Source organism: Solanum pennellii, chromosome 3, assembly GCF_001406875.1.
Source record: "Solanum pennellii chromosome 3, SPENNV200".
In the NCBI taxonomy this organism is placed as follows: domain Eukaryota; kingdom Viridiplantae; phylum Streptophyta; class Magnoliopsida; order Solanales; family Solanaceae; genus Solanum; species Solanum pennellii.
In genome coordinates, this window is record NC_028639.1 from 92,415 (window position 1) to 116,292 (window position 23,878).

Below are 23,878 nucleotides of genomic sequence, written 5' to 3' on the forward strand. Positions count from 1 at the left end.
AATATCACGTGACAAATTGTATTGCAAATAAATAAATGATATTTTATTGAATTAAATTAATTATAACTACTATAAATATTATTAATAATAATAGTAATATTATATAAAGTTAAAGAATATATGTTTTTCATAGTATAGTGATAAAAAAAGATGGTTGTTACTAATAATTGGTACACTAAAATATTTTTATACCAATGCAATTTACTATTTTTACAATAATGTTAAGTGATAAGTTGGAGGATAAAATGAATAAGATTAGATGATGAATCTCCAAAATTCATGGAAGACCAAATCTCATTTATAAAAGTGATTGACTTTATCAAACTAACTTGATTATATTTTAGAAAAAAATATTAGTAAGTGCTAGATTTTTTTAAACATTATATATACTGAACAGAAAGAGAGAAAAAGAAGAAATAGTATTTTACAGAGAAAGTAAAGTATTTTACAGAGAAGTATCTTTGAGTATAAAGCGAAAATGACTGTTATTGAAGGGCATAATTCTAAAATCACAGCTTATGTCCTCTCATGTTGGATTCTTGCTGCGTTTGGTGGCTTAATGTTTGGCTATGACATTGGTATTTCAGGTAAATATGTCAGTTTATCAACAATTGATTCTTGCAGTTCTTCAAAAAGTCAGGCAATTAGATGAAAATTAGTGGGTAAACAGGTTAAAAATTACTTTAAATACCTGTGATAAACCTTGAATACTGTCATGATATTGAAATTTTTGACATAAACTTGTGGCAATTTTTTTTGTTTTTGTTTTAATTAGGAGGAGTTTCTGCTATGGATGATTTCCTGAAATTGTTTTTCCGAAATGTGTATGAAAGAAAGAAAAGAGCGAAAGAGAATAACTACTGCAAGTATGATGATCAACTTCTCCAACTCTTCACTTCATCCTTGTATTTATCTGCTCTTGTTGCGAGTTTTTTTGCTTCAAAGGCAGCCACTAAATTGGGGAGAAAGATTACTATGATGATGGCTTCACTTATTTTCATAGCTGGTGCTGTCTCGAGTGCCATGGCACATAACAAAAAGATACTCATTCTTGGTAGAATTTTGTTTGGCGTTGGTATTGGATTCGGAAATGAGGTAATAAATAAATGCATAAAACTTTAGAATATCGACTTTTTGTTTATCTAACACTTGGTATTGTTGCAGACTGTTCCACTGTTTTTAACTGAAGTAGCACCAATCCAACACAGGGGAGCTGTGAATATTCTCTTCCAACTCTTCATAACAATAGGAATATTGATAGCAAATCTTGTCAATTTTATAACTGTAAATATTCATCCAAATGGTTGGAGGATCTCACTTGGCTCTGCAGTTATACCTGCCACGGTTCTTTTCCTTGGTACCTTTGTCATCAATGACACTCCCATGAGTTTGGTTGCACGTGGCAAGCCGGAGAAGGCAAAGGTTGCCCTCAAGAAGGTTAGGGGTGTCAGTAATGTTGATGTTGAGTATGAGGAAATTGTGGCGTCGTGTGAACAAGCCAAACAAGTTAAGCATGCGTTCCGTAACTTAACAAAGCCTCCTAGCATTCCACCACTTGTGATTGCCATCATGTTGCAGATCTTCCAGCAATTTACCGGAATCAACGCCATTATGTTTTATGCGCCCGTCCTGTTTCAGACTATGGGCTTCAAGGGCAGTGGCCCCCTTATTTCCGCTGTCGTGACTGGATCTGTTAATGTTCTCAGTACATGTGTTGCAATCTATGCCGTTGACAAGGTTGGAAGGAGAAAATTGCTCATCCAATCTTGTTGTCAAATGTTAATCTGTCAGGTACCAAAGTATGCATATTCAATCTTCAACACTCTTCTCTTCTTGGTTAATTTCATCTCTACTGACTGCACTTTTTTTTTTTTTTTTGATGTTGCAGGTAGCGATTGGATTCATTTTGCTAAAAAATTTGTCGGATACAGGAGGGTTGAACAAGACAATGGCAATGATAGTGGTGTTTCTCGTGTGTGCGTATGTAATGGCGTTTGCATGGTCATGGGGACCACTTGGTTGGTTAATTCCAAGTGAGACATTCCCAATGGAAACAAGGACAGCTGGTTTTGCATTCGCGGTCAGCACAAACATGCTCTTCACTGCTATCATTGCACAAGCTTTCTTGACCACGCTCTGCTTACTGCGAGCCTATACTTTCTTCTTTTTCTCTGCCTGGATCTTTGTCATGGGACTTTTCGCCATCTTCTTCTTGCCTGAAACTAAGGGAATTCCCATTGATGCCATGGTTGAAAGAGCCTGGAAGAAGCACCCTGTTTGGAAGAAACTCTTCTAGAATGCATCGTTTTTATAACATGCATTAGGATATCAGTTTTTGTGAACAAAATTGCATCGTTGTTATAAAATGGATTAGGATATCAGTTTTTGTTAACAAAAATTGTTATTTTCTCCATCCTCCCTTATCTTCCCATCCTTTTATCAAATTTTGTTCGTGAAACAATAATATATTAAAAGTCCAAAAAAGTTAGTGTCATCTTGCTTTGCTTTGTATAGATTGATTGTGTGTTTACCTACATTACATACACACACATACATTACTCTCGAAACTTTATTTTATGCAAGTGTTGTCTATGTTTGGCAATTGCAAGTTGAGTTCGTATCACACACATTCAACATGTCAAACATTGGCAATTCTCGTATCAGTTGTGTAAGGATTTCTCCATGTTGTTCTTGTTCCACGTTCAAAATGAACAAGGATGGCGGTGATTTCTCGCCTACTTTACTTTTGAATAGCAAATGACTTGAGGAAAATAAATAGGCCAAAGGAAAATCTAAACTTTTGTTCTGCATATATATATATATAACTTTGTGTTCCTTGTTTAACAAACAAACTTGAATTTCACATATCATTGTTTCAGCAATGGATTTCTTTGAAAAAAGTTTGTTGGCCGGAGCTCGAAACCCTCATAAATAGAAGGCATCACAGGAAAATCTTCTTGGCATGGTACATGATGCAACCCAACAGTATACCAAAACACAATATCCTTGTTTTTGATAGTCCTATTCCTGCATACAACACAAGATCAGCTTATATAATATCATTCATCAAGTAAAAAAAAAACAAGATTGTGAAAATTAAACATCGACTATGTACTAATCGATATTCATAAGTTCAAGAAATACACTTCTTGAGGCCTATGTAACACCCTAGGCCGACCCCACGTGACAAAACACAGGAGAAATGTTGGATATTTAAAGAAGTACGTAAGAATTAGACCGGTAGTGAAGCATATTAAGCTATGCAGGTGTACCTAGGTCCAAAACAAACAATATCACTAGTTTGATGTGTTTTTACATACTAAATTTACCTGAGGCTCCATATTGCTAGGCCATCATCTCCGTGACTCCTATCAGCGTAGAATCCTCCAGCCCATCTTTCTGATTTATTGTATGGTGTCACCCATAACTGATACTTCATATAAGCTGCTCGACGTTGAGGGTAGTCATCATCTGATAGCAAGGACATGGCTGGTCGACTTGGTATTAATCGATAAGAAACATCATTTCCAACTTTTGTCTTCTTATTTGAATTTACAATCAACAATTCAACTGCTTCTAGTCCTAAGTTTGTCTTAGCCTCACTTTCTGCTTTCATCGTTTCCTTAACAACTTTCCAATAACTCTTCCTAGGTGAAACCTTTCGCTCCTTCACAGTCGTAGTTATCAATTTGGATTTTATAAATGAATTATCAGTACCATCAACATCAACATCAAGGTAGTAAGTAAGGAAATGATCATGGTTCACTGCAATTGTGTTTTCTGCCACAAGGGTACCATAAGCATCCTCTGTTATTTGATTGTCTTTCGTATATTTCACAGCCTTTGTCTCCATAACTCCAGTTAAACTTACCTGCATAGACAATTCAACAAATAAAGATTGCGAAAGAATTAATACTTAACAAGCATAACAACTTTATTTTCTTACTCCAACTTTGATAGCTCCACTTTGTTTGAACTCCCAATCAAGTGTGTAATCATAATTTCCCACTGTTGCTACCATCCTAACAACCAAATTAACTTCTTGCTGTCCCTTAGTGTTCTGCAAAAATCAAATTATTTATGTCACTAGACGATCACGATAGTTAGTATATATGCAAAATGTTTGATTTGAGGCTTACTGTATTTCCTGGTACTCCATTTTCTGTATGCCTCCAAGCAGCATCACCAACATATCTTTCAAATATGCATATCGCGTTTGGTACTTGCACTACCCCTCCTTCTGAATCAGCCATATATCCAACCATATACACTGCATTGCTCGGACAATCTAGCAACGGGACAAGACTACTAGCGGACCTTCCAAAACCAAATTCACCAATATCCATGAAAGTTCTGTAGTACCATTCGAATGTAGGATCCATGTAAGGCACAAATGTCTCTGATACATGACCTCTATAGAGCACACGTCGATATTTCTTTGTTGTAGTATCAAATATAAAAGCTGTAGACACGATCGTTCCTGCCCTCGTGTTGAATCCAACATGAAAATCCCAATTAGCCCATTTAACTTCATTGCCTTTGATGATGATCCTGCTGGTGTCAGAGTCATTGCAAGTGACTGATCCCTGGCTCGATGACTGGAAAATAGCACTCTCAGCTTTAGGCAAGGGGACTCTGAATCTATCTATATATTTGATTATCTTCATGGATTCAACATCTACTAGTGTAGTGATCCCCTCAATTGGCCTTGCCCAAAAATTAGTTGTCCCTCTTCGATAAAAACATGGAACGTTAAGAACTCTTCGTGTCTTTAGCTCCCCGAACCATCCAGCTGGTTGTGGTATGCAACTGACTTCTGATATATTCAAACCCCTTCTCAAAATTGAATCTTGCAATTGATGATTCCTCAATGTCAGCCTACTGGATCGTATAATGTCATCGAGAGTAATTGGAGGGTAACCGTGGCCAGTATACACGTTCTCTGATATGATAGCGCAAGTGGACAAGTCCACCACTACTTCATAAGTCTCACTATTTGCACGAACCACTACCCTGGCTCGACGATAAGGAGAAACAGCATGTTTATGTTTATGCTTATGCAAGGACATCCAATGAAGGACATCCTCTTTTTTGGGCTCTTCAAGATCAACAAAGTGAAATGTTAAATTGGAGAGGGAACTAAAATGAGACTTTTTAATAATTACTCTAATTTTGTTGATCTCAGTAGGGCTAAGAGGGTCTAAAGGATGGTGGCATTGGCTTCTAGTAAAACAGAATGAGAAAACAATAACAAGAATTGGAAGAGCCAATACTTTTATGAACTCCATAGAGAACTTCATATACAAATTGTGCTTTGACATTCACAAACTGTTTGTACATATATATAAGTGTGTTACCATAATAATGGATTATTACTTTCTTACAGGAAAAGTTTTGGACTTTTATAAATCGCAGATCTATCCTCCCCACAATAACATCCACAATATAATCGTTTAAATATTGAAGCTTTAAAAGTTTTTGTTTATATATATTACTATTAAATATAGATCGATTGATCAAACTCATATCATAGAGTCTTTAGTAGTTTTTTTTCTCTGTTATTTTTATCATCATTAAAGGTCTGTTTTGTTAGCTTCCTGTCGACATCCCGTTATTTTGATCCCAACTTATTTAATGTTATGTGACAATATTTGACTAGACGTAGAGTTTAAGAAAGAAAGACGTTTAAAACTCGTAGAAAGAAACATGCCATAGACATTTATACAGCTATAATAAAGTCATATTATTAAGGTAAAACAAGAAGTTTAATGTTACATTACTTCTATATATCTGAAGATGACATTCTTTTTTTAACAAACTAAAACTAAAACCGAGGCACATACAATGGGACCAGGGGAGTATATGGTTTGGAATATTCTTCTTTTTCTTTGTATGTTCTAATGGCTATAAAATATTGCACAATCATGATAGCTTCACTTAGCATACACTTGGTGTATTCAGTACAAATAATCAAGAAGATAAAAAGCAACCAAACTCATTCAATATAGTAATGGGAGCAATGCTTCTTGATGTTTCTTGCATTGAAAGCTAAGAATTCTTTGACTTGTTCTTTAATAACTTAGTACAAGTTCTCATTTTTTGCTCACATAAAGAGAACATGCTTTCTACTTTTCTGAAGTACCATAAATTGCTAAATTAAGAGCTACTTGCCTTGTGAAAACATTTTTTAATTGAATTTTTTGTTTCGTTTTATATGAACTCGTTTGACTGTTTTTAAATATGTCATGATACTAGTGTTACTATAACATCATATCATTGAAGGTAAAACTAGAAATTTAAAGTTAGATCAATTTTAGATAAAGAAATTAATGTGTCAGTCTTGATGGAATCAAATAAAAATATGTACAAATAAAAAGCTCCATCTCAATACACGAAGCATCCCACATTCATCTCATGGCGTATCATGACACAATCATCAATAGGCAACAACTTTATCGTTACTTCAAGAATCGTCTTTGAAAGAAAGACTACCATTTTTTTAAAATGATAAAAGAGGCCAGATTATAAAACAATGCCACTATCCACATGATCCATTTGGACATGGATTATGCTTAAAGATATTTGCTGGCCATAGCTTTAAGATTGTTTGTTTCAAATACCTCAAGCATTGGTACTTCTAACTTCAAATACCAAAGGAAGAATATGCATAAATAGGGTACATGTGTATTATCATTAAGCAATATGTCATAGCAAATATTTATGTTTTCTAAATTCTAGAATATTTGCATTTAATTTTGTTGCATATTAAGTGAGATTGTAATGTACGGTCAAATATTTAATCAAACTTGTAAATAACTCTTTAGCTCCTATTTTGATATCAGTCTCTATTATTCATCTTTAGTAAGCGAGTCTATGATAACAAGTAAGACCAGATTTTTAAAATTGCTATTAGGGATCAAAACCTAAATTTTGACCATGTATTTTATAGTTTGGAATTTACTAGTCTAAAAAGTAAAATAAAATTTTTTTAAAAAAACAATTAAAAATACAAGATTAATATAAATATTTTTTATACCATCGTCATATATAATAAAAATTCATCTTAGACATAAATATACAAATTTTTATCAAGAAGCAAAAGGGAACAAAGGCATATGCTTAATAAAAACTTACAACATTATCTATGTGAAATTTTTCACATAAATTTTCGCAACTCAATCCGAAGAAAATTCAATTGAATCATTTTCGATTTATAAAAACAAGGAGAAATAGAGTTAGTAAGCTATTAAATTTCAGTTACATTTATCATAATCAATTTATAGATCGTAACTGACAAGAATTATGGTAGTTTTTGGACGGAAAAAAGGAAAAAGTTACTTCTCGAGAGTCGTTTTTGGCGAGAAGCTTTATCGTAATTTGAAACTAGTTGGGCCAAAACAGATACCGAACACCAGAATAGGAAACAAAAGAAAAAGTTGCTTCTCGAGAGTCAATTTTTACAGGAAGCTTGGAAAGTTTTTAGCGCGAACTGAAACTTGTTGGACAAAAACATATACCGAACACCTGAGTGGGAAACAAAAGAAAAAGTTACTTCTCAAGAGTCGTTTTAGGTAGATAGCTTGAAATTTTTTTTCGCGCGAACTGAAACTAGTTGGGTGGAAACAGGTATGAACACCGAAGTAAGAAACAAAAGAAAAATTTATATCTCGAGAGTCGTTTTTGTCAGGAAGCTTACAAAGCTTTTAGCGCAAACTGAAACTAGTTGGGCCAGAAAAGAACCGAGCACCTGAGCGGAAAACAAAAGAAAAATTTACTTCTCGAGAGCATTTTTGGCAAATTACTTAAAAAATTTTCTGGATGAACTGAAACTAGTTGGGCCAAAACAGATATCGAACACTAGGATTAAAAACAAAAGGAAAAGTTACTTATTGAGAGAATTTTGTGCAAATTAAAATTAGTTGGGCTAAAACAGATATCGAACACGGGGCCTGAAACAAAAGAAAAGTGACAAGTCACAATTGTAAATACAATTTAGGTGTAATTGGATCATTAAATGCTAAAAATTTGCAATAAGGTTTGTTTTTCTATTCTTTTTACCTTGTCCTTGTAGTTTTGTTCTGTACTGAAAATACAGCAGGTGTCTGTTCATATATACAACTTCACCGATTAAACAAACCAAATTTTCCGGCCAGTAGCATCGCTTTCCGGTGAAATTGGCTAATCTCTAAGCTTTCCGGCCAGGTAATGATCATCGATTTTTCACTCACTTCTGAATTTTATCACCGAACCGGAAATTTTCTGATGTTTTGTATCTAAAGTTGGGATTTTTGTTGTTTAATGTTTCAGATCTGTTAAATGTTGAATAACTGAAGGTAGAATTTGGAGTTTTAAAAAAAATTTGGTAATTTTTTAATGTTACTTTGCGTGAGATTTTGAGATTGCATTTTGTATCAACATAAGAAAATGGAGGATAGTGTGAGATCAGGGGGTGGTGTACTGAAGAAAAAAAGCTCATCTGGCTGTTTAATTATTAAAAGGAAAGATGATAGGTTGGGGATAGGAGGGATCAGTTCTTCAGGGGCTTCACAGAAGGTGAAGAACAGGCCTAAGTTGGTAATGAATGAGTATGAGTCGAGTGAGGAGATATCAGAGTCAATTCAGCGAAAAAATGGTCAAGTTTTTAGTAATGGTTCTGTTTTTTATGGAAGAAGTGGTGTTAGAGATGGTGAATTTGGTAGAAATATGAATTTGTCCAATTTCAACAAGCATGAAGAATGTGATACGAAAATGCAATCGAATGTGTATGGTGATGATAGATTTAACATGGTTGAAAGAAGAGGGGGTTCGAGAGAGTTTGGTACTGAGTCTACGAGTGTAATGGTTGAGAAGAGGAAGCTTTCATATATGGATATTTCAAGTAGTTTTTCCGGTAGTAGGTCAAAGGGAGATGGCGGTGGATTTAAGAGAAGGTGTGGTTTATTAGACGATGGAGTGCATATGCCCATGTCATTGCCAAGAGAAGCCTCTCATGAATCAATCAGATTGCAAGGGAAAAATGGGGTATTGAAGGTTATGGTGAATAAGAAGAAGAAGATCGACTTCAGGCCCAAGGAATATGATCCTGTGGAAATTGAAGGTAGAAAAGGTTCTTCGTCGGCAGATGTTGTCAAGAGGAATTTTCAAGTCCGTCCATCCTTTTACTGGGGTCCTAAACAACCTGAAAAGCAACCTTTGTTATTTCAAACAGAGGGAAATGAGCTGAAACCGCAAAAACCTTTGTCGGGTAAAAGCACCCATTTAGTGGCCTCTGAAAAAGATGAGACTGATACGTCACTAAAGTTGGCACCTCCTAGTTTGCAGCCTGCTAGCTCAGCAATGTGTGTGCTGAAGGAAGAAAGCAGGCCCTTGGCGTCTGAAGATGTTACCCCTGCTAAAAGAAAAGATGGGAAAGTGAATCGAGGTGGGAGCACCGAGAAGCAGAAGTTGCGAGAACGAATAAGAGGAATGCTCATTGAAGCTGGATGGACCATTGATTATAGACCAAGAAAGAACAGAGAATATCTGGATGCAGTGTACATTAATCCTAGTGGAACAGCCTATTGGTCAATAATTAAGGCCTATGAAGCATTTCAAAAACGATCTGAGGTAGATTCAGGTAAAAGCAAACCTGATGGCAGCTCTTGTTCATTTGCTCCAATATCAGATGATTTAATTAATAAACTTACCAGGCAAACAAGGAAAAAAATTGAGAAAGAAATGAAAAAGAAAAGAAAAGACGATGACCAGAGACAAGATCCTAAACAGACTTTTGTGAATGAGTCTGTGTTGGGCATATGCAGTGATCAGCGTGAGAAGAAGTTCAATAACTATATAATGAAGACAGATAAGTTGCTGCAAGGAAAATTACATGCATCAGACCAGGAGAGTGGGGATAATTCAAGTGATGCCTCATTGAAGGTAAGGAGACTTATGCAGGATATGGCTGGAAAAGCATCTGTTGGAGTTGCTTCTAATTCAATACACGGAAGAAGAAGTAAATTAATTGGACGATGTACATTGCTGGCCCGTCATTCTGACCAGGGGGAGAATTCAGATAGTGATGGATATGTTCCATATACTGGAAAAAGAACCTTGTTGTCCTGGTTGATTGACTCCGGAATATTAAAGTTGAGACAGAAGATTCAATATGTGAACCGTAGAAAGACAACAGTAAAATTAGAAGGTTGGATCACACAAGATGGTGTCCACTGTGGTTGCTGTAGTAAAATCCTTCCAGTTTCAAGATTTGAGCTCCATGCAGGAAGTAAACGGCATCAACCATTTCAAAACATTGTTTTAGAGTCTGGAGCTTCCTTACTAGAGTGCTTGGTTGACGCATGGAATCAACAGAAAGAGTCTGATCGCCAGAATTTCTACAATATAGACATTGACGGTGATGATGGTGAAGATGATGTTTGTGGTATTTGTGGTGATGGTGGTGACCTTATCTGTTGTGATGGTTGCCCATCAACTTTTCATCAGAGCTGTCTAGGAATACAAGTATGTATCAATCAGAATATGCTCCCTTTACCTCACTGCATTTCGTATGTATCATTGTTGCTCTGTATTATCAATTTATCAGGGCTGGAGCCACTGTTATTGTTTCGGGTTCAACCAGTAGTGTTGGACCAGTGACACCCCCATGACCTGTGTTTGTATAAAAATTCATTTAATATGTGTAGATAATCTATCTAGAACCCAGTTAGCTACAAACATTGTGGTGCAGGACTCATAAACTAAAAATCTTAGACCCGTCTGTCATAGTTCTCCACACACTTCATCTTTCCTTTGTGTTACGTGAATTATTGTAACTTTTGTACTGATATTTACCAAATGAAATTTTAAGCATGTGAATTGACTTATCCCCATACATAACTTGGAACTTTGTAATAGAAGAACTTTTGAATTTGATCAATGAGGCAAAGCAGAAGAAGAAAAGAAATCAGAGGTGGAAAGGGGTTCTTTTTTAATTTCCGTTTATTATCTCTGTCCTAGGCTAAAAATAACAAAAATTGGTAAGAACTTTAGTTTTGAATATCCAAGGGTATGGCCTAGTGGTCAATGAAATGGGTTGAGAACTATGGTCTATGAGGTCTCAGCCTCCCAGGAGAGACAAAAAATTAGGTGATTTTTCTCCATCTTCCTTGTCTTGGTGAACAGAGTTACCTGGTACTTGTAGTGGGTGGGAGGTGACAAGTGTATCATGGAATTAGCAGAGGTGCGCACAAGTTGGCTTAGACACCCCAATTATTATAGAAAAAAGAATTTCTTAGTTCTGATGCAAGTCATCAGGTGAATTCATTCCTTTGCTTTTCTAGATTTCTCTGGAGTAGGTCTGCACTATCCATCTTAGCATGATATTGTCTTCATTGTCCATTTGTGGGATAGTACTGGGTATGTTATCTGTTATACTGTCCATTTATAGTTGATCAATAAACCTTGAGAGAGACTATAGAAAGGGGCCATAAAATGTGTAGCAATTAGCCGATTCTTCTCCACAATTCTTGTACTACTTCTTGGGCTCTTCTTCCATGATAAGCAACATCTTGCTTTCCCACTGAAGCACAATAATCTTGGCTTGCAACTCCTTAGCTTGAGACCGTGACGATGTCTTCTTAGGGATTCTATAGCATCATCCTTGTCCATCGAGCTATATCATCTTCTTTACCTTGTAAACTTAAAAAACAAAAGAAGAAAAAAGAAAAAAAAAAGGACCCAAGTCACAGAAGACTATCATTGATAAAAATAACTCTAGGAAATTCCTGATCCATGATCTGCGGTGTGAACTCTGTCAGCTGACATCTTCTGACCAAAACTCTTCAGTTAAATTGACTATTGAACTGTTCTATAGATTAACCGTATTCCCTTCCCTCAATCTAATGAACTGTTTAAAATTTTTCATGTGTCAACCACAATATGGAAGACAAAAGTCCATTACAATTACCATGTTAATGAACATTATTTTTAGGATTTTATTTACTTGCCAAAAATAATTATTAGGATGATAATTTCTTAGGGAAGTTCCTTCTCTATCCAGACATATCAAAGAATTCAACATGCTTAAAGTAATTTACTTATATCATGTTTGTGAATCTGATGACAGATGAGTTTTTCCTCTTACTCTTTATTATCATGCTTTCCAATTTGAGCCTATAACAGAATTTTCATTAAGCAGCAAGGCATTTACATATTTCCACTTCCGCTTGGTGCAGATACTTCCTTCTGGCCTTTGGCATTGTCCAAGTTGCACTTGCAAATTTTGTGGGGCTGCTAGTAGAAACCCTGCTGAGGATAGTGAGACAGTAGTCCACGAATTTCTTTCTTGCAGCCTCTGTGAGAAAAAATGTAAAGTGTATTCTCTGGGAGTTTTTGTACATTTACTTGTCTACATTCGAGCTGGATTCTTAGATTTCTCTTTGCAGATCATAAATCATGCAGTTTGGAGATGAATGCTTTACCTGCTATTTCCAATAATCCATCTGGTACATTTTGTGGGCAGAAATGCCAGGAGGTAGTCTCTTATTCTGGTTGTGAGTTCTTTTTCTTTATGGTGTATAAGTATAACATATTAAGATAATGAAGCAGAGGTATCAATTAGTGGAAATTATTTGAGAATTAACTCTACTTTTAAAGTATGTTCCACTTTTTATCCCAGAGGACTCAGCATAAGCTCCTATGCACTATTTTCACTATCATTCACAGGTACAAAACTCTTGAAAAGAGATGATAGAAGAAACATTTTCTTGTACTTGTCAGAGGATTTGCTTTAAATGGCCAAATTTTCTCTACTCCTCCTTGAATGCCTGCTTGAATGTGTAGCATGTTTCATCTTCTTGGGCATCTTTCTGTTTCTCCAGTGATTAGTGCACTTTAATCAAATTTAGAAATTAAGGGGTCGTTTGGTAGGTTGTATAAAATAATACTCAATAGAGTGTATTAGTAATGCAAGTATTAGTAATGCATGTATTAATTATACTTAATTATTTTATTTTTTATGCATTGTTTGGTTTGGTGTATTAAAAATAGTATGTATTGTATAAAAATATTTATTTACAAAAGTGTCCTTCACAATTATGGTGGAAATATGTAAAAGTACTTTTGAGGGGTAATTGAGTCTTTTATCATACTAATGCATGCATTAAATCCTTTGCATTACTAATACCTAGAAATCAATGGTATTAGTAATACACAATAGAGTGTATAACTAATGCAAGGTGCTAGAAAAAATGCACCAAACAAGGAATTACTAATACATATAATTAATGCATGCATTATTTTTACTTATACACTCTACCAAACGACCCCTAAGAGTTTAGCAAGAAATTCAAGAGAAACAAAAGGAAGTAAAGGTAAGATGCTTTTTTTGTGGAGTCTCGACTTTTAGGTGATTGACATAATTCGACCTGTTGCTGCAAAAGTAGAAATGTATAAAATGGAGCCATTTGCAACTTATCAATTGAATATGAGCGCAAGGAGTTTAAGTCTACCCTCCTCTTGACTTCTTGTACTTAGATTTCTTGCTGGTTTCTAAAACATCCTGCAATTGTACGCATTGAGGATGGTTGCTTGAGATGGTTCTTACATGTTCTGCGTTGCCCTATAGATACACCGGTCCATAGGTGTGAAACTATGGTATGCAAAGGCGTTAAAAGGAGATTGGGTAGACCTAGCTAGAGATAGGGCACAATAGAAGAAAAAGATTCATATCGGTGATAACTACTAGTTGAGGATACATTATAGACTTGGATAGAACTTTTATATTATTATTAGTATTAGTATTTTATGTATAGCCGATTAGTATTTTTCAGTTTTATTTTATTTGTTATGATGATGATATGATATGAGCTTAAATGAAGAAATGAGTATTCATATAGCCGACCCTAACTTGTTTGGGATTGAGGTGTTTTTTTTTTTAAAGTAGCCGTAGTAGTAGTTGTTGTTGTTGTTTCCTCATAGTGATCCGAGAAGTGTGAATTTTTCTTGATAGTTTGTGTTCCCCAAATTTCTAATGCTATATTACATCTGATACTTCCCTCAAAAGGCCATCTTTTAAAAATAAATGATATCTGTCTTAGGATTCTGAATATATTCATCATCATTCTAATAGTTACAACATGTAGTGTCTAAACCATCTGTATTTTATTTTCAGAAAATCAAATATATCTGTTTGATTTTTTCCAAAACAAGTCAACTGACTGTTGAATCGAAAAAAGTATAATCAAATCCTGATAGAAGGATTTACAGTTTAAGATTAAATCTATGCAACTTTGTCATATTCTTTTTTTACCCATGCAATTATGGTGAAAGACTGTTTTCTATATATGTGCTTCTCTTTCTTTGCTTGTCCCTTTTATTTGCTTTTCATTGTCTGCCTCATATCAGAGTTGGGATCTCCCATGGGATTTGTATTTTAATGTCTTTTCTTATTGGTCTTCTCTTGTTATGCAGCTTTATGACCATCTACAGAATATTCTTGGTGTCAAACATGAACTTGAAGCAGGATTCTCATGGTCCCTGATTCAACGAACAGATTTGGACTCAGATACTTCTCGTTACCCCTTTCCTCAACGGGTGGAGTGCAATTCTAAGCTAGCTGTTGCACTGGCTGTTATGGATGAATGTTTCGTACCCATTGTCGACAGGGGAAGTGGGATAAATATTATTCACAACGTTCTCTACAACACTGGGTATGCAGTTTTTGTAGTTCTGTCTAGTGTTTTAAACTTGCCTAATATAAAATTTATGGATGCCCATTATTTGTTTAACCTGAGAAGGAGAGCTGGCGGTCTGATTTGATTTGGCCATTTTGGTTTTCGCATATAATCTTTCATACTTTTTTTTGTTGTGAGTGCAATTTCTACATTGGGTCCATGAAAGCTATTTGTATATATATATATGTGTGTGTGTGTGTGTGTATGTATATATATGTTTTTGAAAAGTCAAAGCATAGAATTTTGGTTTATGTTTTCAGATAGACTATCATTCTTTTTAGAAATTTGCAATTGTACCTTTTTCTCTTGATGCTTCAAGACAATGAGTTCCATCCTTACTAGACACATCATTCATCTTTCATTTTCACGTCTAAGTTTGTATGGCCGACTGCTAGGACGAAGCAGTGCAGAGCATTTTGATTGAGAAGAGAGGCCTGCGCTGTTAATAATTGACCTTCATTTGATCTAGGTTGAGGCTCAGAGGAATAAACAACAACGTACCCAGTGTGATCATAAGATGTTCAGAGGAATAAATAAGAGAATTATGGCATTTTAGGATTACTTTTCTGTTCTTTAATATTTTCCTCATCCTTTCTATTTCTCCTCAACTTCATGGAGGAAACAGTGCATTATATTCATTCGTCATCTTGCCCATGTACACTTCCTTGAAACACAGTGATCCTCCTAAAATAATGTTTTAAAAAGAAATGATATATCTTTTCCTTCTCACTGTCTTTTGATTCTTTCCTTCAACTGAATTTGGTTTTCATTACTGAGTGGTTATCTGAAATTGTTCTCTTTCCTCTGAAGCTCAAATTTAAGTCGGCTGAATTTCCGTGGCTTCTATACTGCAATTCTGGAAAGAGGTGATGACATAATATCTGCTGCATCTATAAGGTATGGATTTCTCAAATTGTTAATATGTTACTATGCGAGTTTGTTTTTCAGATCTGAAGAGGTTGGGCACAAGATATTATGGTGTGTTGACATGATTATGATCTTTGATAAAATTTCATTGTTTTTTTAGCACATGCACTGATTAACTGACCTGTCTTATCCAACGAAGCATTCCTTTATCGAAGTTGGACTGTATCTGTCTCATCTTTTCTTTTTAGGTGTAGCTATTGGCTCTAGATTATTGGCTGAAGGAAATTCCTTTTTCGTGTCGTAACCTTATGAGTGCTATCTAGAATGATGATTGCATGTTTTTGTACAAGTAAAACTCCTAGCTGTTTTAACGAGTTTCTTTTGGTTTAATTTTTATTCCCGACCTTGGTATTCATGTAGAAATGTAGGGAACTCTTCTAGTCATCAGTTTCCCAGTTTTACTTAATTGTTAAAACTTGCTTTCCCTTTTTCTTATGCGTCATCTGTGCTTGTGCTGTGTTTATTCATGCCTTACCAATCAGTAAATAGTGTTTTAACTGGTTGTCTGTTAGGATCCGTGGAACTCAACTTGCAGAAATGCCATTCATTGGGACCAGGAATATATATAGGCAGCAAGGGATGTGTCGTAGACTTTTTGATGCTATTGAGACAGTAAGCAAATGACTATTGCTAACTATACTTTCTTTATTATTCTAATTCTTTCTGCAATTTGTATGCATGTAATTTTTTCTTAAGGGTAGCATATCAGACCGACTGCTGACGTTTCCCATGTTCCTTTATGTGCATGCTACTCCTATAGTAAATTGTTTTGGTAATTCATATGAATGAATTTATCAGAGAGGGAAGTATCCAAATTCTTTTCAGGGCTGGCAATTTCACTCTTCCGAACTAACATATTGACAATTGATTCATCCTTACTAAAAGTAGCACAAAATTTATCAAAGCCTACCTATATTTTGGAACATTGCCTGCAAGAAGTATGTCAAAAATGTGGCTTTAGAGAAGTGTAAAATGTTGTAGGACAAAAGCTGTCTCAATTACATTCACTTGTATTTAGAATTATTGGAAGATCTTTTAAGTTTTTAGCCGAAAGCACATATATTAAGAAACAGTTGTATTCTCAACTTGAGTAACAGTAATATCGTTGTGAAACAAGAAATTCCAATGATATAGCTTAGGTTGTTGTCATCTTGTTTTCATTTCCCACTATGAGGTTTAATGTTGTCCAACCTCATAAGGTTTATTTTTTATGAATGCCACAAAGGTTATGTGAGTGCCATGCCTGTTCTAATTGTCCTGTGCATCTGTGCAAAATTTGTTTAGAAAATGCTACAGCATGTTCATCACCTGCATTGACTATGTCCTGTATATGCTGTTAATTATGAGACCAATGTTTTTACATCTTCCATCCAGGTCCTCTCTACTTTAAAAGTTGAGAAGTTAATCATTCCTGCTATATCTGAGCATCTGCATACTTGGGCCAAGGTTTTCGGATTCGATGAACTTGAGGAATCAAACAAGCAAGAAATGAAATCCATCAGTATGTTGGTGTTTCCTGGTACAAACATGTTACAAAAGAAGATACTGAAGAAAGATGTGCAAGAGGGTAATAAGATAATTATATATTCATGTGTCCTCTTTGTTTTTCTGTAACATTTTGCTCTTTTAGCTAAGAAAATATTTTCTCTCGGTATTTGTGACTTAGACTTGTACTACATTTTCTGCAGCTTGTGTGTTACAGCAAAGTCATCCTCCATCGCCTGTTTTGGTTGAAAAAACGGATCAGGAATCATCTCTCAGGCGTGGCGGACATCTGCATGATGGCGTATGTGTGAACATCATCGAAAAACCTGATGACAGGTTAGGTCCAATGGATTCTGACTCTCCAGTTTCTGCCATTCAGTTAAGTGATAGCAGTGTGGTTAGAGCAGAAGGTGGTTGTTGCAAGTCAGACACCCAAGTTTCCAGTAAGGAGGTGGAGAAGAATTTTGCTGAATCAGCCACAAAGTGGATGCTCTCTTCTCCTCCATATGGCACAAGTGATGGCAGGCCTGATACTGAAGATGCAGCACTAGGTCCTGGAAACATTGTCAACTCTGGTATAGAGCCTATCAATGTAAAAGTTTAGAAAGAAAATGCATTTGTCTTATATAACACCCTGATCTTGATTCATAGCTGAAGTTTCTTCCTGGAACATGTCGGCAGTAAAATAGATTGAAGATGCTTCTGATCGTTCTGTCCACTAATAACACCGGAAAGATTTTGGGTGGTTTCTGTAGATAGCTGTTTTCTAGACCCTGCTGTCCAAAGTGCTTGAAAAGAAGTCAGCAGCAATAGACATATACCTTGACCCCCTGTGGATTTGGTAAGGCCTTTACAGTCTTACTCAGTGTAATTAACCAAAGCATATATGATGTGGTAATGAGCTACATGTGGCTCCAAAACAAGCTTCCGATTCTAAATGCACTAGTGATGCAATTTATGAATGAGGGCAATATGGATTCCTTTGCAGTCAGAATTAGTGCAGAAGTGTCTTTTCAAAAAGCTGCAATTCATTCATCAAATGAAACTTCTCGCCATTTACTGCTTTAGAGAATGATGCAAATCATCAACTGGGCTCTTCTGGATCTAAATCCTTTCGATAACAGTTTCTGAAGCCAAAAGTTTCTCTTTTTGAGAGGATTGTCCAATTTTCTGATCCTGGTTAGGCAAAACTATTGAAGTAAATGTTATAGACTTTTGTCACTGTTTCTTGTTCTGCTGATGCTTCTGCACAACTTGGTGGTGATGAAAAGATTGAGAAATATGCTTTTGTTAGTGTTCTAATCATACTAGTTATGTTGTTTGGAGCTGTTTGGGTTGGTTCTGTTGAACTGATTCTTGATGCTTCCTTGAGAGCTTTGTCTCAATTGTGCAAGAGGCTGTTTGTAGCCGGGTAGTAAAAATTACTCAGCAAGGGTATTGGACAAATTGGTCTAAATTATATACTTGTTTCCATGTGATCCAAGTGGAAGTTGAAATCAAGTTGGCTGGCTATGGTGGCTTTTGAGTAGGTGCATTGAGCAACACAATGACGATGTATGTGATGGCGTGACGAGAAATGAATTCAATTGTTTTGTTGGAACATGTTTCTTGTGTTGCCGTCTAGACAGATTATTACTTTACTATAGTTAGTCTGAAGATGCTTGGGTGAAAATTTTGGAGAACTCTGCCGACTTTATCGGTAAATGATATTCTGAATGTACATTAGATGATCCAACATTCAGTTTTCAAGGTCCTTGAGATCTTTGAAATTCATCATTTGAAAGGATAGTTTCATCCACATCTGGTTCAATTTTTGTTTCTCTGTTTGAAGGCCTTTTTCTGATATGATATGAAGCAGAAAAAACTAGTGTATAAAGTATTCATACTAAAATTGCTTTAGGGTGTGGATGTTGAAATCTTTTATATAAATATTATTTGTTGGCATTGCCATAAACATTCTCGTTCATATAAAATCTCTTTTGTTTTCATTTTACATTGTCTTTGTTCTTCACATTATATCCTCTTTTAACTTGATCTATGGGAAACAATTTCGAGACAACTTAAAAGAGACTGTTTTCACTTTGTGATCCATATGTCCTTGTGATCTAATACGGACCGTTCGTTTTATCATTGCTTCAAGACTTCTCTCCTCTTATTTTACACCTAATTACATTATTTTACAGTCATGCTTATGTTATTTGATTTGATTCGCCACTCAATGAAACTCACACTTTAAGGCACCACTATTTAATACACGATAGCTTATTGTTACTGGCTTTTCAATCAAGCACGATAATTAAATGTGTGGATCAAGGATTTCCTTGTACTAGATTGAGTAATTATTGCGACATTAATCAATTTACCTCTTAGATCACAAGTCTCAAAAAATAGTTTTTCATTAGCGTGATTTTTTTAAAAATAAAAAATAAAAGCAATGATGAGTACCAAATTGAGTTGTAGCAAAAGTTTGAGGGTCAATTTATAATTGTAGATACATATACTTTCACTCAAAATAGGACTTTGTATAACCTCCCACATCAAGAGCTAAAGACTTAGCTATCTTTCTCTTTTTTTAGCCCAAATTATTTACTTTATATTTGCTTAAGATGTTGATAATCTATGCAATTGAGTATTTGTTGAACCCCACAAGTATGTTGTGTTCAAATATGTAAGAAACTCAATCCAGGCCATAGTAATCATTGCCTATCAACTGTTTGCTAAATTGTCTCAAAGAAGTTTTAAGCCAGGACATTGACTTTCATCATCAGTCATTTTCATTTTTAACCCTTTTATGCTGTGTGGACTGCATAGGTGTATTCAAGATTTAGTTTTTATGGGTTCCTACAACGAGCTCAAGTTAATACTAAGTTCACCCTTGATGTAGAGCTTTGTTACTGATTGAATTCTTCGATGTCGTTCGTGTTCTTGACAAGACAACTAATTAACTTGTCTTGTATACTCAATTCTCAGTGTAACTTAAGAATATGTTCATATTCCTCAAGACCCACAAGAGCTAATCAAGCAAATGATTTTTTCGCGGAGGATAGTAAACCACGTCCTGTTGCTGCAGATTTTGGTGGTGGGGTTTTTCATCTTTCGCCATTGTATAGGGATGAGAAATATTCTTCGAAAGATTGCAGGATTGAACTAGTGGATAATGAGACTTGGAGTGTGTCCTCTGGCTTAGCTGAAGTGTGGAGAGGAAATACAAATGTTGCTTCGAAGAAAAATTCTTCATTTAGTCCAGAGGAAGATATTGATGATGCGGTGGCTAATTATAATGATGAAGATCCTGATTTTGACGATATTGAGGATTTGAGGATACGCGGTAACTTGTTTTACAAGCTTGATAAAGATTCCAAGGAATATGAAGAATATAAGTTCGATTTCCATAGAAGGAATAAGAACAAGAATAATGCAGATGACTGTCCCAAAGAGAAGGAGAAATCAAGTAACGTTTCAGCTTCTGGGGTCGAGAAAAGCCTAAAGGGTATACATGAGAAGAAGCAAAGCAAGAAGGACAAACTGCTGTGTGACTCTGACTTTTCAGTGGACAGACATGATACGAATAACCTTCAGGATTTTGAGCTAAAGAGGTCAAGAGTTCCAACTTTTAATCAGCTTACTGCCCCTTATCATGAGCCGTTTTGTTTGGATATTTTTGTCTCGAAAGGTTCGGTCAGTGCTAGCATCATCCATAGAGCTACTAGCAAGGTCGTTGCTGTGGCACATTCTATTTCCAAGGACATGAAATTTGACTTGGGATCGACCAAGAATAGAGCTACTTGTGCTGCTGTTGGGGAAGTTCTGGCTCAAAGAGCTTTGGCTGATGATATTCATAATGTAATTTATACGCCAAGGACGAGGGAAAAATTGGAGGGGAAACTTGAGATTGTTCTTCAGTCCATTATTAACAATGGCATCAATGTGAAGGTAAAGATTAAGCAGAGGAAAACCAAGAAACATGGCTTCCAACGCCCAACAGCTTAGGTGGCCATCCTATATTACTATTCATCAAGGCAAGAATGTTGTAAGTATCATCCTCATGGCTTTCGGTGAAACTTGATTCAGGAAAGTGAATCAGGTCTTTTGCTATAGAAAGTTGCTTAATCGGCACACTGACAAGGAGTGGAATCATGCAAGACTCAATAGTCCGGTACTAGTATTTTGACAAATGAAGATGCAATTAAAAGTGACAAGTTTTATCAATCCTGACAAGCTTGCAAACAGAGTAGTAACTGGAACAAGGTTAGAAGTGCATTACCCTTTTTGCAAGATTGCAGAACATTTCCCTAAATTCATTGTTAAATTGTTGGAGAAGTTTCAATAGTAGTTACAAACTTGGGAGTAATTCTTTTATTTTCTGCATTTTGCATTCTTTTCGTGAGAAAACATTGCTGTTAATGTAGAAATCTGGTTTACATGATAGCTTTATTTGTAATTAGTATGATAAAACGTCCAAAATATTTGGCGATTTCTAAACAGACAGTCTGAGACCTTAGCACACCCTTTATCCATATAGGATCAACAAAATTTTGTTGATCCATTTATTTGTTCAAATGCCATATGCTGAGATGAATTAGTACATTTGTGTTTGATTTCATGCTCCTGAATATAGGAATCAAGCTAAGCTGCTGTGTGCTCATACTTTGCTGAAGAATTGGGTGTCCAAAAGAAAATACTAGCTTATGAGCAAAACAATTTATAGCAATACACCACACATACTTTTGCATTGAATTCTTCAAAAAGTAGAACATTTTGTATCAGTTTTACATCAGTCAAAAATGGAATAACAAAAATAGGGTCATGGTCTTCATGTTCAATCATCGGCAGTTGCGAGTTGCAGAGACAAAAGCTCTTCTTCAGGTATAACTCTAATATGGCAATCTGATCTGGGATAAGCTGCACATAGTAATGCATAACCTCTCTCCACAACATCATCACTTAGCATACCTTCACTTTGATCCACATTCCCACTTAGAAGCTTTGCTGGACAAGTCATGCACACTCCTAGCTTGCAGTCGTATGGTACGGACATGCCAACGTCAAGTGCCTTTGACAAGATTGTCTCATCAGGTTCAACTTCCAGCTCTGTAGTTTTACCTTCATGTTCTACTATTACTTTATAAGCTCGAACTACACTCGATACTCGTCGGTTTTCTCTTCTCCTGACTGACCAAGGATTGTTTAGCTTAATAGCAGCAAGATTGGCTTGTTTTCTTGATGGAATGAGAGTGAAAGATGGAGAGGTTGTTAATTGAATTGTTGCCATTGTGAGTGAGGAAAATGTAAGAGTCAAGGTTTTGTTGGTGTGGATAAGATGTGTTGATGAGAAGATAAGGTTCTTTTGGTGGAAATTTGGGCTGTGTGCTTTGTTGGCCTTTTACCAATTTGGGCTATAGTATTGCTCTACTTATTGCCTTTAGGAAATTATCTTTGCTCATATATGTTTGACAAAATAGTTTGCAACTTATGGTTAACTAACCAATTAATCCTACTTAATACACCACTAATAAGTAAAAAAAGACATTTATATAATAAACATGTGATTCAATTCAAACATGCATATAATTATTATTTGTCATCAATGAGGATGAAATACAAGTTTAAACATAATTATTTTCAAATATAGAAATATATCATTTCGTCCCTAAACTAAAAAGAAAATAATGTCAATATATCGAGAGCTGTAGCTGATAATCTTATTGTACAAGAACAAGCTTGATATTCCCGCGGCGTACCAAAACATCCTTCCCTCCACGACCGTTCACACCTTTTGGCACCGTCACGATTAGCTCCCCGTCCGCAAACACAGCCGTAGCCCGCTCCGGCTTTGTGGACGTGGGTAACCTAAATCTCCACGTGTCCACATTCAGTTGGTCCAACATCGCTTCACCACCACCACCACCATTTCTCACTACTACTATCTTCGTAATCCCCGGATGAATCTCCACTGTTTGTGCCCTTACATTACGAATATTTTCACCATGCTGCTCCATTTTCGCCATGAAACGGAAGAAATCGGGGTTTTCTTCCACCTCGACATCCGCGTCCGACGGGATCGGTAATTCAAGGACTTTACTGAACACATGAGGCAGTTTCCTGAGTTTTTTTATGCTGTTTGGTGCCATAACTACGACTGTGGAGGCAAGATTGAGTACAAGAAGAAAAAAGGAGTAATTGGTATCAATACCTTGGAGCTAATTAATGGTAACGTTTTGTTGCGTGGACAAAAAACGATGGACCCATGCACTACTTTTGTAGGTTACAAATGATAACGTGAGAATATTTTTTTTCATTTGTTAAATCATTCGATATTTAAAGCTAACTCAGATTCTCCTCGAGTAGTTTCTCAAGTGAGTAAAATCTACGAAATATTTTTCCGTTTCAATTCAAATCACAAATTTTAATAGTATTTTTCCTTTTTTTTTGAACATAGTGTTTGAACAAATGATGTCGCATAGATTGAAATGAGGTGATATGCTAAAAATGACCACATGAGAACCATTCGATATTCAAAAGCATATTGGCATGATTAATCTAGATTCTTTCCGAGTAGATCTACTAAGGGGTTTTACCACATAATTCTTTCTCGAATAGATTTACTGAGGATAAATATTGTTATTTTATTTCAACCATTCGAATAAAATACTTCTAATTAAAGATAAAAAATTTGTAATCATCTTACCACACTAGATGGAAACGACATGATGGGAATAAAGTGACACGAATCTAAATCTTGATAAAATGGAATC

At 35.6% G+C, this 23,878-nt stretch overlaps 6 protein-coding genes across 8 annotated transcripts; 3 read left to right on the top strand and 3 right to left on the bottom strand.

The window, feature by feature from the left end:
- The first annotated feature begins 436 nt into the window (after positions 1–436).
- LOC107014115 (sugar transport protein 8-like) lies at positions 437–2,494 on the top strand. The gene is made up of 4 exons (XM_015213976.2): positions 437–587; positions 776–1,095; positions 1,165–1,791; positions 1,889–2,494. The coding sequence occupies exons 1-4, from the start codon at positions 479–481 to the stop codon at positions 2,294–2,296; spliced, it is 1,464 nt and encodes a 487-aa protein (XP_015069462.1). The 5' UTR covers positions 437–478; the 3' UTR covers positions 2,297–2,494.
- A 293-nt stretch (positions 2,495–2,787) lies between these two features.
- Positions 2,788–5,303, bottom strand: LOC107012994 (primary amine oxidase 1). The gene is made up of 4 exons (XM_015212976.2): positions 4,140–5,303; positions 3,947–4,060; positions 3,330–3,871; positions 2,788–3,027 (listed from the first exon to the last, which is right to left on the bottom strand). The coding sequence occupies exons 1-4, from the start codon at positions 5,298–5,300 to the stop codon at positions 2,868–2,870; spliced, it is 1,977 nt and encodes a 658-aa protein (XP_015068462.1). The 5' UTR covers positions 5,301–5,303; the 3' UTR covers positions 2,788–2,867.
- Positions 5,304–8,022: 2,719 nt separating this feature from the next.
- Positions 8,023–19,077, top strand: LOC107014957. Of its 2 annotated transcripts, none has more exons than XM_015215091.2 (10): positions 8,023–8,202; positions 8,308–10,500; positions 12,213–12,345; positions 12,423–12,511; positions 14,449–14,687; positions 15,522–15,608; positions 16,151–16,250; positions 17,013–17,205; positions 17,327–17,698; positions 17,775–19,077. In XM_015215091.2, the coding sequence occupies exons 2-10, from the start codon at positions 8,425–8,427 to the stop codon at positions 17,810–17,812; spliced, it is 3,327 nt and encodes a 1,108-aa protein (XP_015070577.1). In that variant the 5' UTR covers positions 8,023–8,202; positions 8,308–8,424; the 3' UTR covers positions 17,813–19,077. The 2 variants fall into 2 exon arrangements, with proteins under 2 accessions (XP_015070577.1, XP_015070579.1); XM_015215093.2 differs by having other exon boundaries at positions 8,024–8,202; positions 17,805–19,077.
- Positions 19,078–19,443: 366 nt separating this feature from the next.
- Positions 19,444–21,858, top strand: LOC107015074. Of its 2 annotated transcripts, XR_003577484.1 has the most exons (2): positions 19,444–21,371; positions 21,742–21,858. XR_003577484.1 is itself a non-coding variant. In XM_015215239.2 (1 exon), the coding sequence occupies exon 1, from the start codon at positions 20,034–20,036 to the stop codon at positions 21,111–21,113; it is 1,080 nt and encodes a 359-aa protein (XP_015070725.1). In that variant the 5' UTR covers positions 19,444–20,033; the 3' UTR covers positions 21,114–21,673. The 2 variants fall into 2 exon arrangements, 1 of the variants encoding a protein (XP_015070725.1); XM_015215239.2 differs by lacking the exon at positions 21,742–21,858 and having other exon boundaries at positions 19,444–21,673.
- On the bottom strand, positions 21,791–22,510 carry LOC107015075 (ferredoxin C 1, chloroplastic). Its single transcript, XM_015215240.2, has one exon. The coding sequence runs from the start codon at positions 22,393–22,395 to the stop codon at positions 21,943–21,945; it is 453 nt and encodes a 150-aa protein (XP_015070726.1). The 5' UTR covers positions 22,396–22,510; the 3' UTR covers positions 21,791–21,942.
- Positions 22,511–22,660: 150 nt separating this feature from the next.
- Positions 22,661–23,380, bottom strand: LOC107015076. Its single transcript, XM_015215241.2, has one exon. The coding sequence runs from the start codon at positions 23,252–23,254 to the stop codon at positions 22,826–22,828; it is 429 nt and encodes a 142-aa protein (XP_015070727.1). The 5' UTR covers positions 23,255–23,380; the 3' UTR covers positions 22,661–22,825.
- Between the last annotated feature and the right edge of the window lie 498 nt (positions 23,381–23,878).

Excerpts from the sequence above, each read along its gene's own strand:
- LOC107015074 (XM_015215239.2), top strand. The coding sequence starts at position 20,034 with ATGTCGTTCGTGTTCTTGACAAGACAACTAATTAACTTGTCTTGTATA.
- LOC107014115 (XM_015213976.2), top strand. The coding sequence starts at position 479 with ATGACTGTTATTGAAGGGCATAATTCTAAAATCACAGCTTATGTCCTC. Across the intron at positions 588-775 it reads CTATGACATTGGTATTTCAG|GAGGAGTTTCTGCTATGGAT; the intron begins GTAAATATGTCA and ends TGTTTTAATTAG. Across the intron at positions 1,792-1,888 it reads GTCAAATGTTAATCTGTCAG|GTAGCGATTGGATTCATTTT; the intron begins GTACCAAAGTAT and ends TTGATGTTGCAG.
- LOC107012994 (XM_015212976.2), bottom strand. The coding sequence starts at position 5,300 with ATGAAGTTCTCTATGGAGTTCATAAAAGTATTGGCTCTTCCAATTCTT. Across the intron at positions 3,872-3,946 it reads GTGGAGCTATCAAAGTTGGA|GTAAGTTTAACTGGAGTTAT; the intron begins GTAAGAAAATAA and ends TTGTCTATGCAG. Across the intron at positions 3,028-3,329 it reads CTAGCAATATGGAGCCTCAG|GAATAGGACTATCAAAAACA; the intron begins GTAAATTTAGTA and ends TGTTGTATGCAG.
- LOC107015075 (XM_015215240.2), bottom strand. The coding sequence starts at position 22,395 with ATGGCAACAATTCAATTAACAACCTCTCCATCTTTCACTCTCATTCCA.
- LOC107014957 (XM_015215091.2), top strand. The coding sequence starts at position 8,425 with ATGGAGGATAGTGTGAGATCAGGGGGTGGTGTACTGAAGAAAAAAAGC. Across the intron at positions 17,206-17,326 it reads GAAGAAAGATGTGCAAGAGG|CTTGTGTGTTACAGCAAAGT; the intron begins GTAATAAGATAA and ends CATTTTCTGCAG. Across the intron at positions 17,699-17,774 it reads TGGAAACATTGTCAACTCTG|CTGAAGTTTCTTCCTGGAAC; the intron begins GTATAGAGCCTA and ends CTTGATTCATAG.
- LOC107015076 (XM_015215241.2), bottom strand. The coding sequence starts at position 23,254 with ATGGCACCAAACAGCATAAAAAAACTCAGGAAACTGCCTCATGTGTTC.